Here is a 20,101-nt window from a genome sequence, read left to right on the forward strand (position 1 = left end):
AAACAAACTTTATTATTAAATATAGCAGTTTATTTAATAGGATAAGTCAATGCAACATGAGCAAGGCCTCTCAGAAGAACTATATGAAAAACTAGTCCCCATTCAAGTTGTTAGAAACACTGAAGAAATCCAGAAAATTACATGCAGTCAGACTGTTGATTAGGTGCAAACTATCAGTGTTTAGTGGTTTTTATCCTTATATATATATATATCCTTTATACCAGTGTTGATTAGGTGCAATTATCAATGTTTAGTGATTTTTATTCTTTCAACCACTAATTGCATAAAATATACCATATATTCTGGCGTATAAGATGACTTTTTAACGCAGGAAAATCTTTTCAAAAGTCGGAAGTCGTCTTATAGGACGAGTATATCTCAAACTCTATATTTTAACTGTAAAAGTCGGGGGTCGTCTTATATGCCCAGTTGTCTTATGCGCCGGAATATACGATACTTAAGTTCATTTATATAATATATAAAAATCATATTTACAATAAAAATTCTAATATTAAAAGATTTTAAGAAAATATTAAAGTTTGTATACATTTATCTACACTATACAAAAATATACTAGTATAAAATGCATCCAAATAATCTGAACCCTATTTAAATTACATTTTACAAAAGGAAAGGAATTATTATATTATAAATATGATTCACCAATCTGAATCATCTGATGGGAGAAAGTTATTTTCAAATAGATTTCCTGCACATCCAGGAAAATATCTGTTATTTGAAAAAAATTTCCATTTTTTAATTCCTATATATAAGAAATACCAGTATTTGAAATTATTCAGTCTCTTGAGATCTACATTCTTTATCTTATATAAACATACATATTTGTAACAGACAGCAAAATATACGTGTACATGACTATATTATGCCAAACTTGTGAACAACAAAGCTGACTAAAACTGTACATACTGTAAACACAAAAAGAGGCAAATTACATACACTCATTAGCATTTTGCTTTGACTTCACAATCTGTTAAAAAATTCATCCATCTTGGTTTCTTTCAATGCTGCTTTTCTGTCTATTGAATACAACACTGCTTGATATTAGCAATAGCATGCACAGTGCAGCCTGTTCATTTATGCTGAAACTCATCAGGAAGGTCTTTACGACTTGGAAATACTCTATGGCCTCACTAAATTTCAGCACTATACTTGGCCTAGTAGGCTCGTTAGGTGACTCATCCTTAAGCATATCACCCAGCTGATTCTCTTCATATAATTCTTCAATTGTACATATCCCAAATGTGACAAGTGCATCATCAAACTCTATAAATTTCCGGAAACAGATATCCCAAATATTAACTTAACGTTGAAAAAACAAAGTTCACAATAGATTTGGGGTAAAAAAATGTTATTCTGAGTAATGAATCCATTAAAAGGAGGAAAAATTACATTGATTTGGTGAGACCTAGGAAAAAATAGGTTATTCCGAGAAATCCGCTGTTCCGCAATCTGTTAAAACAAGATTCTACTGTAATTTGAGGTGGAGAGCATATATTTTAAATTAAATAAATTGAAAATTGCAGCTTAGCATTGTGATGATGTCACAATAAATAATTGCTCATTAATTTATTTATTTACTACATTCGGAAACGGAGAAAATTGGATTCCACCCCTGATAACAAGAGAAAAAAAATCTCCAATAAAATATTAACAAACTATAAAACACGTAATAAAAATTATAAACATGGAAAAAAAACAATTACATTATGTATTATACAAAATATACTTACATTTATTTTTTAATACAAAAGTTAAAATCACAATATACAGTTCAATGGGATGTATATATGAAAATTAATTTGAAGGCAGTCTGTCCGAAATTGGTAACCACCATTTATTCACTTCTTGTGTTCCAGAACACAAACAATTGGTGCTTTTAGGCTGCTTGGCCATCAAGTTTTAAAACATTTCTTTAAAAACAGAAAAATATCCAATTAAAATTACAAAGTTAAAATTGGAACTGGCAGATCTTACAGACATCTTCGTTTTTCTTTCCATCCTTACCACTCGGGGATTTTGAGCCTTTATATCTACTAAGGAAAATGCACTGATAAATGTAGATTTTCGTAGCTTCCCCCTGACAAATCTTTGCAAAAGTTTCAATTATAGAATTTTGTCGAATAACAATTTTAATTTTCATAAAATTGCCATCCAACGAAATTCTACAAAGGATGTATATATATTGTAAAGTATATATTGTATATCATTGTATATATATTCTGATTGATTTGTCATAATTAAGATTAAAGAAGCAAATAACAATCTTTATCAAATCTTCTAAATTTATTAGGCTATATTATTTGAAAGGCTTACTATTAGTAAGCCTAAATTTATTAGACTTACTAAATTTATTAGGCTATATTATTTGAAAGGCTTATTATTAGTAAGCCTAAATTTATTAGGCTTACTAAATTTATTAGACTGTAAATTATTTGAAAGTCATTTTTGGCTAGCCAATACAATCAGACTAAATACTTCTTAATATCTAGTCTGATTGTATTGGCTAACATAATACTTGAGATAAAACAAATTAATCCTGAAACTAACTGTTTACTAAATAAGTAAATATTTATAAATAAAACTCTCTTGCTATCTCAGATCCTAAAACAGATCAATATAACTTATGAATTTCTAAAATTTCATTGTTGTTGAAGACAACTATTATACAAAATACATCTTTAAATAAAAATAGATTTTATAACTGTCTTTTTGAGGTTTACAAGATGAATAAATATTTTCACTGCTTATTAAATATTTTTAAATCAAAAAAATAACAAGAAAATTTTCTTACTGGTAATAATTTGACTACTGGCAATTTAACTTGTAACACTAAATAATACTACAAAATCTATAAAAATTAATTGATAATTATTGTGACATCATCACAATGCCAAGCTGCAATTTTTAATCATATTTTAATTTAAGAAATTACATCATTTCTAATCCAGACCAGAAGTTTGTATGTAGTTAATCGGTGCCTCTGATCCTAAGCTTTTCATATCTGGTCTCAATTTTCATCTAACTCCATTCTCAAGATTAAGACAGTGGGAATCTATAGGTATGCAATTTGAAAACTGCAGCCTAACTATGGTACTTCAATCAGAACAAATAAATTTTCTCATTTAACATTTTCAGATTACAAATAATCCATGTTTATAGATGGATCATTTCTAATAGTTATTTACTTATAATATAAAGACATTTCTTTTTTTCAAAATAATTTGAATTTAATAAAATATATTTTACATAATTAAATATAATCATCCAGAAAATTTTTTTTAAAATTAAAAACAATTTGCTTTCAAAATGCATTATTTATTAACTAACTAAATAGTTTTTGACTTGTTAGATGTAAATTCATGATACAAACAAGAACCAGAATTAAATCATTAAATTTTTAGCATAAAATCAGTTACAAGTACCATTACTATTAATGTGTTAAATATAGCAAAATATGATTTCTAATAAAACCATTTAGAAATTAAGAAGCAAATTTCAACTCCACAAACAAGAGTCTACATAAAAAAAAATCTCAAAGTTTCTTTTATGTTTTGTGAATTAGTCAATTTTCCTTCTTTTAAAAAGCTTTAAATTGATTGTACTGACGGTTGTTAAAATAAGCAAATAGACACTGATGTTTGAGGTACTTAAGACATTAGCCTATCACAATCAAATCTGGGCAGGTAACCCATGAATTTTTGTGGATAATCTGTCCCACATATGTCAGACCCCATTCCTCATCATCCAACTACCTCTAATGTGGACCTGGAAAAAACCATCTTAGTGCCCACTGGAACAGTAAAAATGAAATATGAAAAAATAAATAAAGGTACAAGTTTATTTGATGTTTGAAATGAAATAATAACTACATAACAAGTAAATACTGGATTTAATTAAGTCCTTTACAAGCATATCAAGAAGCACTGTTACTGTATTGTATCCAAAAGAGCCTTTTCACCACGGCATTAACATTTGCATCCAAAAACAATATAAAAGTACTTCTCAATAAAACAAGTTTTATACACCCTAGTAGAAACTGGACCAATCTGAAATATCTAGAGACATTCAAAATATACAAAGCTAATTTTCAGAACACTGCCATAAATTACAGAGATGCTGAAATATTCTCCAAAGCATGGAGGTCTATTTTTGAAGTACAACTATAAATTAAATCTTATTACTTAAAAAATATTTATGAGATCCAGAGGACCATAATTGTTTTGAGGTGTCTAAATTAATGTAACAATTAATAATTTCATGAAAAGATCATTTTTTGTTTAAGTCATGAGTCACAACAAGACTTTCTTTCATTTTTGAGGGAAGTTCCTGTCACTTACAAGGAGAGATATTAACTTTGATATCAATTCAACAAGAAAGATCCTTGTTGTTTCTCTCTTCATGTGACCCAAATTTGTCCCTGATGATTGATGATTGAAATGAAATAAATACGGTCAACCATGATAGAATAGGATGTGAAAATTCAGTTGAAACCTTCACCCCATAGTGTTTTCTGCCATCTTACAGAAAATTTCCCACCCAAAGTTGACACAAACAAAAGAATTTCTCTCAAGATGAAAAAAGGAAGGATTTGAAAAAGATTTAGAGGTAATATTAAATAATGTAAACTCTTTCTCAGATATAAAAAGGGGATTCAATAGTTAAATATGATAGTCTTGTTGTTTTGATCTCGGTAATAACAATAGTTTAGACAATAGTAATAGAATGAGTTGCATTGATACTAAGAATTGGGATATATGTATTCCATAGGATTAAATTTTTACTGTTTATTCACTTTATTTGTTAAGATTTATTGTATAAATTTCATTTGTTTAATTCTAAAGATTTATGTTATTTTCTTGTAAATAAATGTAATTTTACTTAATTGTCTAACTCCATTGTCTTGCCCATAGTCAAAATGCCACTCCTAAAATTTTGAATAGTTTCAAATACAAGTTAGGACACACAGTTTATTATCCTAACAGCTGTAAGGAATCCTGATAAATTTTAATCAGATTTTTTTTCCTTGATCAAACAGCCATCATATCTGTGACTGAGTTAACCAGAGCCCCAAAAATTCACATTTAGCTTCATCGTTATTAACATTGATGTTTTTTCAACCAATGAAATAATTTTTCCATGCATTTTTAAAGTGACATTTGAATTTTCATTTAGATGTTCAACTGTTTTTAACTTGAAGGTGACAATTTAAAAAATTACCAAAAACATTTGCTATTATTATTTTTAGTTAGTATATTAAGTGTTGGATATTACATTATATAATGAAAAAATTCAATGAAAGGAATACTTGAATATTTTAAATAAAACTTATTTTATTTAATGTTTTTCAATATCTGTTTAAAAAATATACTGAAAAAATAGTATACAGATAACCCTTGTTATAAGCAATTTTAATCAGTGCAAGATTTTGTCTGTTTTGAGAAAAATTCAACATTCAAAATAATGACTTTGTTGAGCACATGAAACAGAACAATCTCTTCTCTCCACTTTTACTCCTATTAGTTAGTAGAAGAAAGTGAACCTTAGTTTTCTTAGTAGGACAGTGCTCTAATTTGGAGAGTTTAATTTCTATTTTCATATTTAGTCATTTCTGTAAATATTTTTAAAAATCTTCATCTTGTATAGAAAAGTCTATAAACAGCAACTACACAGGTGACAATTAATAAATGTTTTTCTTGATTTTAAAAATTTACTTTTTTGTTTTCTTCCTTCTTTAGTGTTAGTTTAAATTCTATAATCAATCTTTTATATTACTAGTATTTTCCAAGATATTTTTCATTTTTGTATGCTGCTACTTTGTACTTTAACTAAAATCTTTAATTAATAATTGTTCAGACATTTTTATATTTGATTTGTTAATTTTAGCATGTTTCCATTCCAACCATAAAACATAAATATAAAAATAAATATTTCAGACAAATTCTTAATGAACTAATTCATGAGTTTATTTCCCAACGATTAACTTCAATATGTATAGTTTTCATATATGCAGTATACTTTAGGAACTAATTGACCACCTAGGCTATATCAAAGGTTATCTATATATCATGATGACATTAATAATTATGGCAAAATATAAATTTTTTAAACAGAAGAAACAGGAATGGCTAATAATCAATTTGCACATTCATTCATCTGTTTATTGTACATTAACAATGGTACAAGACTGGTACTGCAAAGCACAGCCGGTTTACACAGAAATATTTTTCTCATTACAAAAGAATTTACACTTAAATACATTGAAGGAAAACAAAATGAAAATCCCAAAAAAACACAGAGAAAACAAACAAATAAATAAAAATATTTACAATTGTAATCAGCTACTTGCAGATTATAGGAAAAGATTCAAGTCACATCATTGGTAACCATTTGCTGCTGTCAAAGTGAGAACAGAAATTCACACCTTTACAATACTGTTTGCGAGCTCGCGAGATGAAAACATTGCATTGTAGATAATTATTCTCCAAGGTGCAGTCCAATAAAAGAGAAGAATCCATCACCTTAAGTTGTGAACACAAAGCATTTATGGTGCACAGTCGAACTTTCCAGCAACACTTGATTTTACGTGAATGTACAAAGAACAGTTCTTGTCCATCATGTTATGATTTTGCACTTCTAATTTTTCTCTTGAACAGTTGATGCATTTGGCTTTCTCTTTTTTAAAAGTCCAGTCCCTAAAGCAGTGTTTTTCAACCTTCTTGAATATGTGACCCCTTTACAAGTTAAAAACTTCTGGCAACCCCCAGGGCCATATTAAAACTATATCAGTGATTTTAAAAACTTTCTTTCTGTTGAGACCTAAATATCGATCGAAAAACCAATTGTACTGTAAAATAAACAGGTACAGCCTTCTCACTGAAATTGTAGTTTTTTTTTTATTGTAGTGTAGCACCTACAAACACTTGTCTTTTTCTTTTACCCGCAACCCCTCGTGTAAGGCTTTGCGGCCCCCCTGGAGGTCGCAAAGCCTTACACGAGAGGGGTCGCTGGTAAAAGAACACTGCCCTAAAGAGGTGTTTCCCTGTGCAGTGACTGCACACATATTTTGCCTCTTTACAATCTTTCACAAAATAATTAAAGCCTAGATATTTAAAACAGTTTTATTGGCACGTAGTCATATATACCACATCTGGCCCATTGGATATTCAATGCTCCTTCTTTTATCATGATATTCCTAATCTCTGGTGATGCCTCAATCACCCACAAATTGCTTTGTGCTTTGTTTTTGCTTAATTGAGTATAATACTCTTACGTTGTCATGAAAACTCTGTCTCTTATGATCTTTACTCACTAGGAGGTTTTGATCGAAAATATAGCCCAAAAAGCTCCTCTTTTTCAACTGAGTCAGGAACACTAGCTATCTTTAGGAGTGGTTATTGTGCCTTAGCATTTCTGGATTACTAAGAGATTGCTAAGGTTCAAGGTTAAAAAACCTTGAACCTTAGTAATCTCATCTTGAAGAATCTCCATATCATCTCTTGCACAACAGTAAACAGTTATCCTTCCATTGTTTAGTTTCCTAAGGTGCTTGACCCTCAAACTAAGATCAAGAGGCTTCACACTGCCTGTCAGCAGAGATTTCATCTGTTCAGAGATGCTCAATTTATCACTGCTATATACAAGAAGTGTATAAGTCGGTGTTACAGCTTTTACATCCTGCTGTGTTTGCATTTTTTTCTTCTTTAAAGCGTCACTGCAACTTATAATTACAGACCCTTCTTGCCCCAAAGAAACAGGAGGCTTTACTGCTCTTAATTTATCAATATCTTCCCATACTTTTAAAATTGTAGCTAATGATGTTTCACTCGTGATATGGATATCTTTTAGGAGTTCATCTCTAGTACTAACATTCTCTTGCTCCTTAAAATGGCATCTAGTGTAGTTTCTAGTAAAAGCTTTCTAGGAGCTATCCTCTTTAGTTATCTATTACTAAGTCTTTGCCAAGACTATCAGGTAAACAATTATTTTTCTGCACATTTTCAACTCGGTTAATCACCTTTGTTATCTGTTCAGTTATAAAGCGAACATGATCTCTTGTACCTAATCTACATTTAGGATTCTCTGCAGCATATCTTTTCACTTCATTCACTACCCTATATGCTTCAACAAGGAAGCTGTCAACAATGGAAATCCCCATGGTAAGAAAAATTCCACCCTCAAAGTCTAAAATCCAATAGAGTACAAGAGCAGTAAGCTATAGCAACCAGGAAGCAAGTTTACTATGTTAACGTATTGTAAATTTGACCTTGAATGTCTGTTGTTGTCAATCAATTTGCACAATTGCATTTTAACAAATTTAACATTTTATTCAGATTTTAATAAGAGGAATGTCTTATTCAAATAACTTAATAAAGGAACTTAAGCCAAATAACCACTAAATTGTTTCCAAACAATTTCCACAATTATATTAATTAATTAAATACATTCATGTTAAAGTAGCCGAATGTTTGGCTTTACAAATTTATCAGATTTTGTGATGTTTGTTTACATATAAAGGAACTTCATGTTTCCACCTAGTATAATCAATAGATATTCTTAATGATTAAAATCACATTAAGACAATTAATAGACTAAAATAACAATAAAAAATGGATATGCTTATCTAAATATATAAAATTGCTTGTCCTAACTGACTGATTCATCATCGCCCAGAGCAAACCACTGAACCTAGAGGTGAAATTTGGTACAGAGTTAGGGTACGTCATGAAACGCACACTAAGAAGGGATTTTTCGAAATTCTCCCGTGCGGGGAGAGGGAGAGCATTAAGGCTTAACCAGAAGAACGACTTCTACTGTACTATTTTAGATGCAATTTTTTGTTTTTATTTTCGTTTTAGTTGGGTAGACCATGGGAATGCACACTAAGAAGGAATTTTTTGAAATTCCCCGCGGGGGAGAGGGAGATGATTAAGGCTTAACTGGAAGAACGGTTTCTACTGTACTATTTTAGATGAGCTTTTTTGCTTTCAACTACGTTTAGTCTTCATTGAGTACTTAGGTGTATTAAATTGATAACATTTCAGACATTGTTATAAACATTTTTATCTATTTTGATTTTTTAACCAACGAACTGTTTTAAATTCAAATTTGTTATTGCATATTGGTTCGATTATAGAACGATTGATCAAATTGAAAATAGTTAGTTTGATTTTCGGCAATTATCATTATTTTCAGCGGTAGGTGTTATATAACAATTACTATGATTGTTGAACTACTGAATATAAGTGGGGTTTGCTTGCAAAACCACTGTGGGCGAAGTCGCGGGTAACAGCTAGTTTCATATAGTTTTAATTAATAAACTGACATATTCATTAATAAACTAATAATTTTTCAATATTTTCATGCATACAAATACATGTCATCTAAAATAATATTGAACTAAAGTTATAATTATTAAATTAATTTTAATAATATTGCTATACTTATGTTCAAAATTAAACATTCTGCTGTTTTACATTGACAGATATCAGAAAAATGATTTTTATATACAGTGGAGGCTCTTATTGCCAACTGCTTCCAGTAGTTGACCCCATAAGCCGAAATCTATGCATAATTAGTTCATCAAGCCATCTTCACACAAAGCATCATAAGACAACCCCATTCTCAATGACATTTAAGAACAACAGGACATCTCACTCACAGTGATGGGAAAAATTATTGCCCAACATCCCTTCTGGTAGTCCACCACATAATGGACATTGTCAGATCTTTAGAACATAAGAATTCCATGTTTCAGGTGCATTTTCTATAAAATGCCTATTATTGAGCTCACTTATCCTTTCACGTTCGCCACATTTGTTGGGCTCTCGACAAAGAAAAATCCAATTGTGGACCACCATAAACAATTGCAAAACTCACCGGTCGACTACTGGGTAAACAGTACATGATTAAATTTTTTTTTATAATGTAAAAAAGATCTAATAAAAACTGTTGTTTTTTCCATGACAAATATAGAACAAACTTTGTTTTCATATATAAATTTTGTTTTTTCATATTACTAGACATCATAATAAAAAGAATCAGAGACTAAAACAGCTTTAAATTGTCAACTACCAGTGCCATTATCCTATAATATATGTTGAAAATATCAAAAACACATTATTTAAAGTTTCATATTTACTTATTATTCCAATTCAGCATTTATTTTAGATGACATGTATTGACTAGTGTGAAAAATTGAATTAATTATTAGTTTATTAATAAATATGTCAGTTCATTAAAGACATATAAAGAAAAAACCATTTGATTATATATATATAAATAATTAAGATGAATATTTTATATAAAGTATTTCTTGAATAATTATATAACTAGAAAGACGTAAGCTGTTGATTAAAAATAATCTCCAAAATAACAGGCAATGTTTTGCTTTCCATAGCACCACGTGGAGCTGGTTTTATTACTCTCGAACCGGAAAATAATGACGGAGATGAATGAACATTTGAGTACAAACCAATAATAATTTAATATAGAAAACTATAATTATTTCGCAATCAGATATTCATATTATAATTAATCATTAGAGATCCTCCACTTTTATCCTCGTAACCCTTAAGTAATATAGGAAATAAGGCAATAAATTATTCTAATCATCAAAAGCGTAAAAATAAAGATTCGAACCTTCGTAACAATCCCGTTGACCACAATATAAACCTTCTATAAAACCTTCTGCTAAAGAGAAACAACTACATATTCCGATCAGCAAAACATTCAACCACATTTTAAAACTGCCTTTCAGATGATCACAATCGCCACCTGACAGATGTTTATTTTTGCTCAAATTTTTGAATTTTTTTTAAAATTAAAAATACATATATAAAAATAATTTTAATTTATTAATTTTATATAATGATAACATTAAAGGAAAATAATAATATTTTAATGTTTTCTCTACTCGTGTTAAATAGAATGAAAAGTAACCTCTGGTGACGCGTAATTAATCGTTCGACACTCGATTAATCGATTAATTTTTTTTGGTCGATTAATTCTGTTTTTTGATTAGTGTTCAATTGTAAATTTAAAACGGCAAATTGCTTAAAAATTCTTTCGAGTTAATTTAAAAGCGCGTGGTAATTGGTATCTCGGAAACTGTAGATTTAGCATTGGATGAGAATAAAATGGTAACGGCGGCGAATCGTAGTAGAACAAATGAAAAACTTAAGAATTCGATCCAATCGTTAATAGGACTTTTTTTTACTGAAAATGAATGAATAAATAAATAAATACAGATAAATTATGTAAACTGTGCTCAAGATCCGTAAAAGTTTGCGGAAATACGTCAAATTTATTAATCATTTGAAACTTGTTCCAATCGCCAAGTAGAATTCGTGCAATGATTATGGATAAAAGAAAACAAGTAATACGGCAGCAAACATTCTATTTTTTGTAGAAAATTTACAGTTCGTTTTACGAATCTTGGTCGGGTTGTAAAATTGCAGTAGCAGGATTAACGGGTTGGCCGTGTAGGGTTTCCTTAATTTTTTTCACATGTCGAACAACTAGATAAGGCCAGTTTTCCATAGAAAATTCACCTAGAATGGCATCCCTCTCTGGCAGGTGGATCTTGTGTTTTATCGCCTTATCCCATCAAATAAAACACAACCAAAAAAGCACTTTTCGATGGAACGAATTCCTTAATGGTTAACCTGATACTGTGTAATTTAAAAAAATACACATTAATATATTACACATTAAAAAATTATATTAAAGACGTTTGCAGACTTTCTCACTGTAATTCATATATTTCGTTTCACCCATTCTCTCTCTCTCTCTTTTTTTTTTTAATCTGCATTCTACTTTCAAAATCGAAATACAATATTAATGTGAGGTTGCCGATCCGCGCGTAATAACAGGATATCCGAGCAGTTCTGGGAGCGTTGGGCAGAGACAACTCTTTAGTTACAATAAATCGGAAAGAAATTTATGTAACTTAAAAATATAGCTTACAATAACAATATTTTTCGATCTGTCGGCAGAGAATAGATCTTCATATTCCATTTTCTAACTGAGAGCGAAAGTCAGAAAGTCCCTCGATGTTCTTCTGGGAGTCGACGGCACCGGGACATAGTTGTAGGAAGTCCAAGAGGGAATGTTTGGTCCTATTTTTAGTTGAGGATGAAGATAATTCTTCCAAGGAAGGTGTGACACAATAGGAAGCAATAAAGAGAAGCTCTCCGTGTCCTTGAAATTCTGATTTTTATAACTTTTTGGGTTCCAGATCAACCACTCCGATTGGTTGTTTCTACTCATCTCCGCTTTCTAATTGGTCGTCACTCGTTACTAAATGTAACGAGATTGGAACCTAGATCGCGGGATGAGTCAAAATCGACTGTCAATTCGATCCCAATCGAAGGTGGTTGATCTTAGGACTTCATTATTCTATTGTTACAATATGAGAATTACTCTTTTTTCTTTTGTTATTAGATCGAACATTTCCTTATATGGTCGTAATTTTTTTACGTCTTTTTATCACTGTCTTACATAATTAAAACATAAAATTCTTTTATAATTTTTCGTAGTTTCGGGGCGTTTTAGGGTCCTCTCATTAGCAATATTGATACATTAGTTTGATTATAATTATTAAAAGTAAATAGAAAAATGTGTAATTAGAAATTTCTCAGCAAGATAAAGGAAAGTTAAGATTAAAAGAGAATACCATTATAATAATTCAAGTACAAAAAATTAAGTATTCATTAAATGTTACTAAAACGGTTGACGAATAACAATATTGAGTAACGAGTATCAAAATTTATACGTTACTGACTTGTCCCATACCTATCATGGGTTTGGCCAGGCCCAGAATACGGCCAGCCGGATGGTGAAACAAAATCCAACGAATTTGAGACGGATCACTCCCAAACAATTCGCGAAGGAACCAGTTGGAAACGCTAAAACATTAGCTAATTAGATACACTGACACACTTTCGAGATAGATCATATTATTCTGACATATATAGGTTAAGGACCAAGTAATTATTTATGCCCTATTAATTACTTGGTCCATTATGAATAATGAATAAATGGCCGCGGAGCCTGATAAATATTGAGTAATTTATTAAATTGACTGAACATTATGAATACAATTACATTCTACATTCTCTTTGGGCAATTTGATTGTTTTAAAAATCTCCATTTTTTCATTACGAATTTTTTATTTTTTTGTGAATTATTCAAAGTATATTAAAAATGATATGATATTTTTTAAAAGTATTATTAACAAATTTATAATTCAATAAAAAATCAACTTAAAAGAAACTTCTTGAATGCCATTTTTGTTATGTAAAAAAATTCATTAGCACGAAAAAAGACGAAAAACGAAAACTACATCAAATGCAATGTGTTGACAACGTAATACTGTGGTTGTTAACAAAATCGTCGATATTTTGGTAGAAAAAATCTAGTAACTATTTTTGGAAGTCCTTTATATATATATATCCGGACGGACTATCCCCAAAAAATTCCTGGGGATTTTTCAACCCGTCCGAATTCGATAACAGATCCTCAGAGCGGTAGGTTGCCACCTTGACCGCTCGACCATCCGGCCATCATTGTTTGGAGAGTGATGCCTATGAAACCTATAATTTTTCCCATTATTTGGCAATTTCAATTCAAAAATGTAATTAGTTTTGCCGAATGTTTTTCTGATATATGTATTCTTTGTTATTGATCGTTAGAATTACAATCAAAATTGCTCTATGTACAAATTCTATTATATTTTATACAACAAGAATTTCTTCATTTTGCAAAAAAGCCCATATTGAACCTTTCATTTTTCTGTTCCACTGTATTTTAAATGTATAGGTTTTATGAAATAATTCGATTTTCTGCGAGTTAATTCCAAAATTTAAGTATTTAATTTAAAGAAATTGTTAATAATGGAGACATATTTTTTAAATTGAAATATTGAATAAGTGAGAAATATATAGTTACAATAATTGTATATCTACTAAAATTGAGGAAGTAACGAATTAAAACCAATTAAATACGATAAGTTCTCACTTAATGTTGTCGATAGGTTTGTGGAAACTGCGATGTTATGAGCGATGACGTATAATAAAACCAATATTACTATAGCTAATTGACATAAACAAACTTTATATTCCTGCGGCATGTTTCTGGCCGTAAAAAACGTCACCAAAATTGTAAATAAAGACCCGAAACACATTTAATATTAAACATTGAAATAAACATGAGCTATACGAACATTTAAAAACAGTTAATAAAAACAAGATAATTATTTACCCTGTGAGTAAAGAGAGTTAGAATAGTGGTGGGGGTATGGGGAGAAGGATTAATCCTCATCATTAGAGATGATTAAAGATGAGTAATGAAGAAATGTTTGAAAAGAGAAAAATTGTAAGTATTATCTACCAACACGTAGTTCAAAAATAAAACAATTGGAGATTTCAACGAAATATAGTGGGAAATTTACAAATAAATTTAAAATGCCGAATGCAAGTAGAACAAGTTTTTTTACAATTTACTATTGTGGCTACATGCCATATTTAATCATATATTTCGTATATAATTGTGTCATTTTTTCTTGTATATTTCCCGCTTCACCTCTGTCTGTCCTATTTGTTTACTCTTCCTGGAATGTTCTCGTTTTTCTTTTCCTTGACTTGGGTATGCGGTTGGGCTAACCCGAGAAGCAACGAAAGAAATGTAGCTCGGAGGGGAGGGAGCGATCGAGAGACTCGGAGGGGAGAACGGGAGAGGGAGAAAAGGGAGGAGACGGGGTAGGAAGGAACGGGAGGTGGAGAGCGAAAAGAGAAGTCTCCCCGGCAAGTTTAGCGTGTGAGGGTGAAAGGGAGAGAACTTTGGAACGTGGAGAGCGATAAGACGTCTCCCCGGAAGGTTTTGCATCGTATTGTGAAAAAGAGACCCGTGGAACGTATAAGGAAAAGGAACTCAACCGAAGGGAGCCAGAAGGATCATCCCTTTGGATTAACATCTCTACGTGAAACAAGAAACGGAGCTTACCAGTCCCCCGATCATTGAGAAACCGCATCCATCAAGTTTTGGGTACCCTCTTTCCTTATTCTTTACTTTCATCTTATAAATCTTCGAGTAAGCCGGCTATATATATATATTAAGTTTAAGTAGTAATAGAATTATAGTATTAATTAAGATAGTTTTAAGTGAGCGGATAAGGAACGACGCGCGTGCAATCTTTGTCGGGTTGAAAATTTATGTGGAGTATCCGTGGGTTAGCATAGTGGTATCCTGAGAACCTGTATCCTAAAAAGCGAGTAAATAAAACTTTATTGTGTCTCATTCATCTAATTTGGATTGTGCGTTTTTATCTTGCTCGCTGCTCTCACACTATACACTAAATACTATATCTTACATGTTCTTAATGTGTCTTGTCTTCACTTTGGGAGAGAACTGCTATGGCGCCCCGTAGTGAAGTGTGGAGAAACTATTGTATGACGTGATTAGTAGGTGTATATTATTTGTATTCATTGAAACATGTAATCAGATATGTCTGTAGGGGTTAATTTCAGTCACTCACTAATTTTGTAAAAGTGGTTACTTGTAAGGCTGTTGTTGGATAAGATTTTTCTTTCTATATTGTCAAATTTTGTGCAATCGTCGAGGCGGTGGATGGTAGTGTCTTGTTGATTTGGACAGTATTTACGGAGGTCCGTGATGCTGAGTTTAAATTAATGTAGGAAATGATCAGTTAATAGGGAGATAGTTCTAGCGCGACTGATAAGGATCGTGTTAACGAACTGTCTTTTGTTTCGGTGATACCGGAAAGGTTAGCGAACCAAAGAAATTGAGCGTGTTTTGGATAATTCTCCCATTTACGATTCATGTGTTTTCTGTTGTCAGCATGTATGGGACTGATGAGGTCTTCGGAGGTGATAAGCTGAGTTATGGTAGAGTTATGAGGATGACTCTTAGCAAGTTTATCCGCTTGTTCGTTAATAACTAAACATTCTACGTATTTCATTTGTTCAAAAAAGAAAAAAAAAAAAAAGAAAAAGAAAAAAGAGTGCTTATAAGGAGCAAAACAGATCCATTCCATTCCCTGAACCCCCATAACAAAGTTTAAGTTTTGTTGGCCTTGTATGCCCATCATGGGTTCAGACAGGCCCACAACAAGGTAGCCGGATGATGAGAGAGGGGGCTGACATATCCAGGACTAGGGATGTCCCTTTTAAAGTATCGATACCGGCCAGTATCGGCATCAGGTATCGAAACTGAAAATTATGCTGGTTGTCGCTGTTCAGTCTGTCGCATAGTCTTCCAGCTGTTTTTACTGCTGAGAAGGCACTGTACTGTACTGTACTGTACTGTACTCATTACAATAAAGGCTGAGTGGGTTCAAGAGCGACAATTAATATTTTGTTGCTTACTCCAGGAAATTGCTGCAGAATTCCGGCTATCTAGATCAGAAGTCAGTGCGTCAGTCAGTACTTCGTTTACACTCGTAAGATGTCTTATGTACTGTACTGTACAGAAAAGAAACCCCATATAAACAGTCCTGTTAATGATCTCTGTGAGTACTACTAGAGATAGGAATGAATAAGAAATCATTAGTGAAGAGGTAAAACAATGTCTTTACATTGAAAGTTCTATATTGTGTTCAAATTTTACAATTGTCAGTGTAAACAACTACAGTATATACAAATTGTAGCTTATTTTAAACATCATTGGTGGTCCAAGTTGATAAACATTATGCAATAATTTTGTGTTAAACTATATATTTATCTACATGTATAAATAATAATCTATGCACATGTAGATTCTGAAAATGAAATTTTACGTAATGCATTTATTGATTTTCGGTCATTAATATTTTTATATAAGTTTAATTTAATCGAAAATAATGTAAAATTGCATTTCGATTTCTGATTTGGCTACAAAATCCGGTTACGGGAGGATCTTACCTGTCTGTGAAAAACGTAACGATACCAGGGGACCTATTCTGAACTCTTCCGATAACTCAACGAGAGCGATACACGGGACATTCGATAAGTCCACTTAGCAAAAGACAGTTAATTTTAACCAATCACAGTTTAGTTAACATTTATTTACTTTTTATTTATTTAATATACACACTTCTTTCAATTTATTTTAAAGTTAAATTATTTTTTGGGAAACCTTTAGACTTACATCCAAATTCACAATAATACTTATTATTTACCACTGTAGGTTGAACACTTCCTAATTCTAACAGACAACAGACTTTATACCCATAGCAGCCGCCACTACGCAGTTTGCGCTAATACCGCTAGGTGTCAGCAGCGTTGCCAGATCTAAAGATGTAAAGTAGCGTGGTTGCAAGGTCTTAGATTATAAGACCTTGGCGTGGTTGTGCTCCAAAAGTAGCGGATTTGAACTGTTTGTAGCCCAAACAATAAAAATGAATTATTTTGCAACTATGCACTTTTACTAATGAAATAAGTTGGTAATATACATATACAGTAGAGCATCGATTATCCGAAAGAATTCCAGTGGGCAAATTTAAATTTTCGCTAGTGCTGTGGCGCTGCAATCTTTGGCTATATCTTGGGCTACTCAAATATTTTACGTTTTTGATACTAAATTAACTTCTGAAGTATAATTTTTTATTGTTTTTATACCCAAAAGATGTTAGAAACATTAATTTTTAAAAAAGAAATTATCAAGGCCACAGGCCAGATATGAAGCCTTAATGGTAATGGGCTGTATCAGGCCTGCAGGCCACCAGTTTGCAACCCCTGATTTAAAAGAATAAGAACAACTGAGATCCTGAAAGCTGTGAAGTTCAACTTGAACAACATTGAGTAAGAATGACTTTGTCAAGGACTTCAGAAACAGCATCATAATGTCAAGCTTGACTTGAGCAAAATAGATTGATAATGACTGTAGGGCTGCAGAAACTTCAATCATCAAAACAATATTAAAGTGTCTATTAATAAAGGAAGACAAGTGAGAAAATCTTTTAAAAGACAATAGAGTGTTTACTCGGAATATAGTGTATAAAGAAATTTTTATAAAGCGTTTATTATTTTAATATTAAGGCCTAAGTCTGTCTAAATCAGTGTTTCCCAAACTTTTTTAGGCCATGCCCCACTTTAACATTTCTAAAATCATCATGTCCCCCCATAGATAATTTTAGTTATAAAATTTATTTTTGTTTTTTTTAGTAATATGAATGATAATTTTAAAGCGATTTCTTACAACTGTTGTCNTAAATAAAACTTTATTAGTTTTGTATAATACAATAAATGTTTTGCGATTTTATATACAAAAATAAAAAAGTAGCGTATTTTTAAGATTTGTAGCCTGAAGATAATTATCACTAGCCCAAAAAGTAGCGTGTCGCCCAATTTAAAATTCTTGTAGCGAGGGCACTTAAAAAGTAACCCAATCCGCTCCTTGTAGCCCAATCTGGCAACTATGGGTGTCAGAGCGAATACTACAAGTTTAAAATTTGAAATTATAAAAAAATAAACGTGTTTATATTAAATTTATTTTATTTAAAAATAATTCAGTACTAAATAAATTAAAACCATTTTTAAAATAAGTGATTAAAATTATCTAGAATTTATAAAATTTACTTAATATTTGTTTTATGCCACTAGGGGGAATTTGAAAGGAAGTAATTATTGTTTTTAACGAAGAAAAGGAAGATGTGAAGACAAACTTTTACAAGCGAATAAATATATGAAATCGTTTTGATATTCTATTTGAAAGTTGGTTATCGATCGTGAACAAAATGGAAAGCAGTTTGAAAGGTAAGTGAGACAATTGATACAAGTATTATCCTTATTTAGTAATTTCTTTCTTTCTTTTTTTTTTATTTTTGTTGAAAACATTCATTTGCTGGAGAAATTGACACTATTTTATGGCATTTTAATTGAAATTTACTTTTTAAATATAATTTAAAATAAAAACAATTAAGTAAATGAGAAGTGGATGATTTCTGTACGTCAAACTATGTTTATAAATAGAATCTGGATTGTTACATGTTTGTTTATAATATTTATTTTAAATATAATAATAATAATTTTTCATGTCATTAAGCTGTATAATATAATTGTTTTCATAATAATAAGGGGATGTCCGAGTTTCCGTAACCTCCTTCGAACATCAAAATTCAACCCCCTTTTAAATCTTTATCACTTATGAATAATAAAATGCATAAACTGTGTAAAATTTAATGAAATAAAACGGACGTCCGTTGACGTTTAACCTCTCCCCTGGTCCGACTTTGTCGTAATCCTTCCCTCCCAGTGTGGATGTCATTTGTGGACGGCCCTTAAGCATGAGTAAATGGCAATTAAGTTTAATATCTTAATTGCCAATTGAAATTTTACAGAAATGAGTAAGTATAATTATCATGATATACTTGGGATCTGATGGTTCGATAGGATGCATTATTGCTTACGATGCACTAGATTCTTTAACGTTCGCTCTTTAGCCCCGAACTTTGACGGTTTTTGTGTGTATGTCGAACGATAAACCTTTATATTGCTGTTGTTGTATGGCTGCATTACGGTTTTGGTACAGTTGCTGGTGTAATCTGTGTGTCGTAATATGTTAATTTGATAAAATGTAGGCTGTTATTTTGGATCCTGTGACCCATATAATGTATACACTTTGGACTTGGTATTATTTATATTTTTTTCGGAGTAAATTTCTAATTGTGAATAAAGAACTGTATTTATCTGTATTTGGTATTATATTAAAGAATTTGTGTTAAAATGTACTGATTTGGAACAAGTATTTTAGAATAAATTTTGTTTATAAAACTGTGTCCATGCAAATCTACTTAAATGGAAAATCTTTTATGCAGATTAAAACAGCACAATCTAAATCTAATTCAGTCTAAAATATCATTTTAATGGTTTTTGACATAAATTTCAATTTTAGATGCTATATCTTCATCCAGTCATCCACAACATATATTGTATAGGAAATATACTAATATAGATTTATTTTAAACATTCCATAATAATTTAAATTATTTTAATTGTGTTTTCCATACAAGATTGTGAAAACTGTTTGAACAAATCATTATTTACTTGTTATGTAAAATGAATTACTTGTTTCATAATTATATAGG

The 20,101-nt window shown here is 30.9% G+C and overlaps 2 protein-coding genes across 2 annotated transcripts in view; one reads left to right on the forward strand and one right to left on the reverse strand.

Annotated features, from left to right (window-relative positions):
* Positions 1 to 10,804, reverse strand: part of LOC111623287 (dnaJ homolog subfamily C member 25 homolog) — a 47,470-nt gene extending 36,666 nt beyond the window's left edge. The window contains exon 1 of the mRNA XM_023365808.1: positions 10,660 to 10,804. Within this exon, the coding sequence (XP_023221576.1) occupies positions 10,660 to 10,759 (100 nt within the window). The 5' untranslated portion in view covers positions 10,760 to 10,804. The remainder of the gene's footprint in view (positions 1 to 10,659) is intronic.
* Positions 4,253 to 20,101, forward strand: part of LOC111623309 (protein SREK1IP1-like) — a 32,519-nt gene continuing 16,670 nt past the window's right edge. The window contains exons 1-2 of the mRNA XM_023365838.1: positions 4,253 to 4,626; positions 18,618 to 18,770. Coding sequence (XP_023221606.1) covers positions 18,752 to 18,770 — 19 coding nt within the window. The 5' untranslated portion in view covers positions 4,253 to 4,626; positions 18,618 to 18,751. The remainder of the gene's footprint in view (positions 4,627 to 18,617; positions 18,771 to 20,101) is intronic.

The sequence above is a fragment of the Centruroides sculpturatus genome, unplaced genomic scaffold, assembly GCF_000671375.1.
Source record: "Centruroides sculpturatus isolate CEXI.00-Female unplaced genomic scaffold, Cexi_2.0 scaffold123, whole genome shotgun sequence".
In the NCBI taxonomy this organism is placed as follows: Eukaryota; Metazoa; Arthropoda; class Arachnida; order Scorpiones; family Buthidae; genus Centruroides; species Centruroides sculpturatus.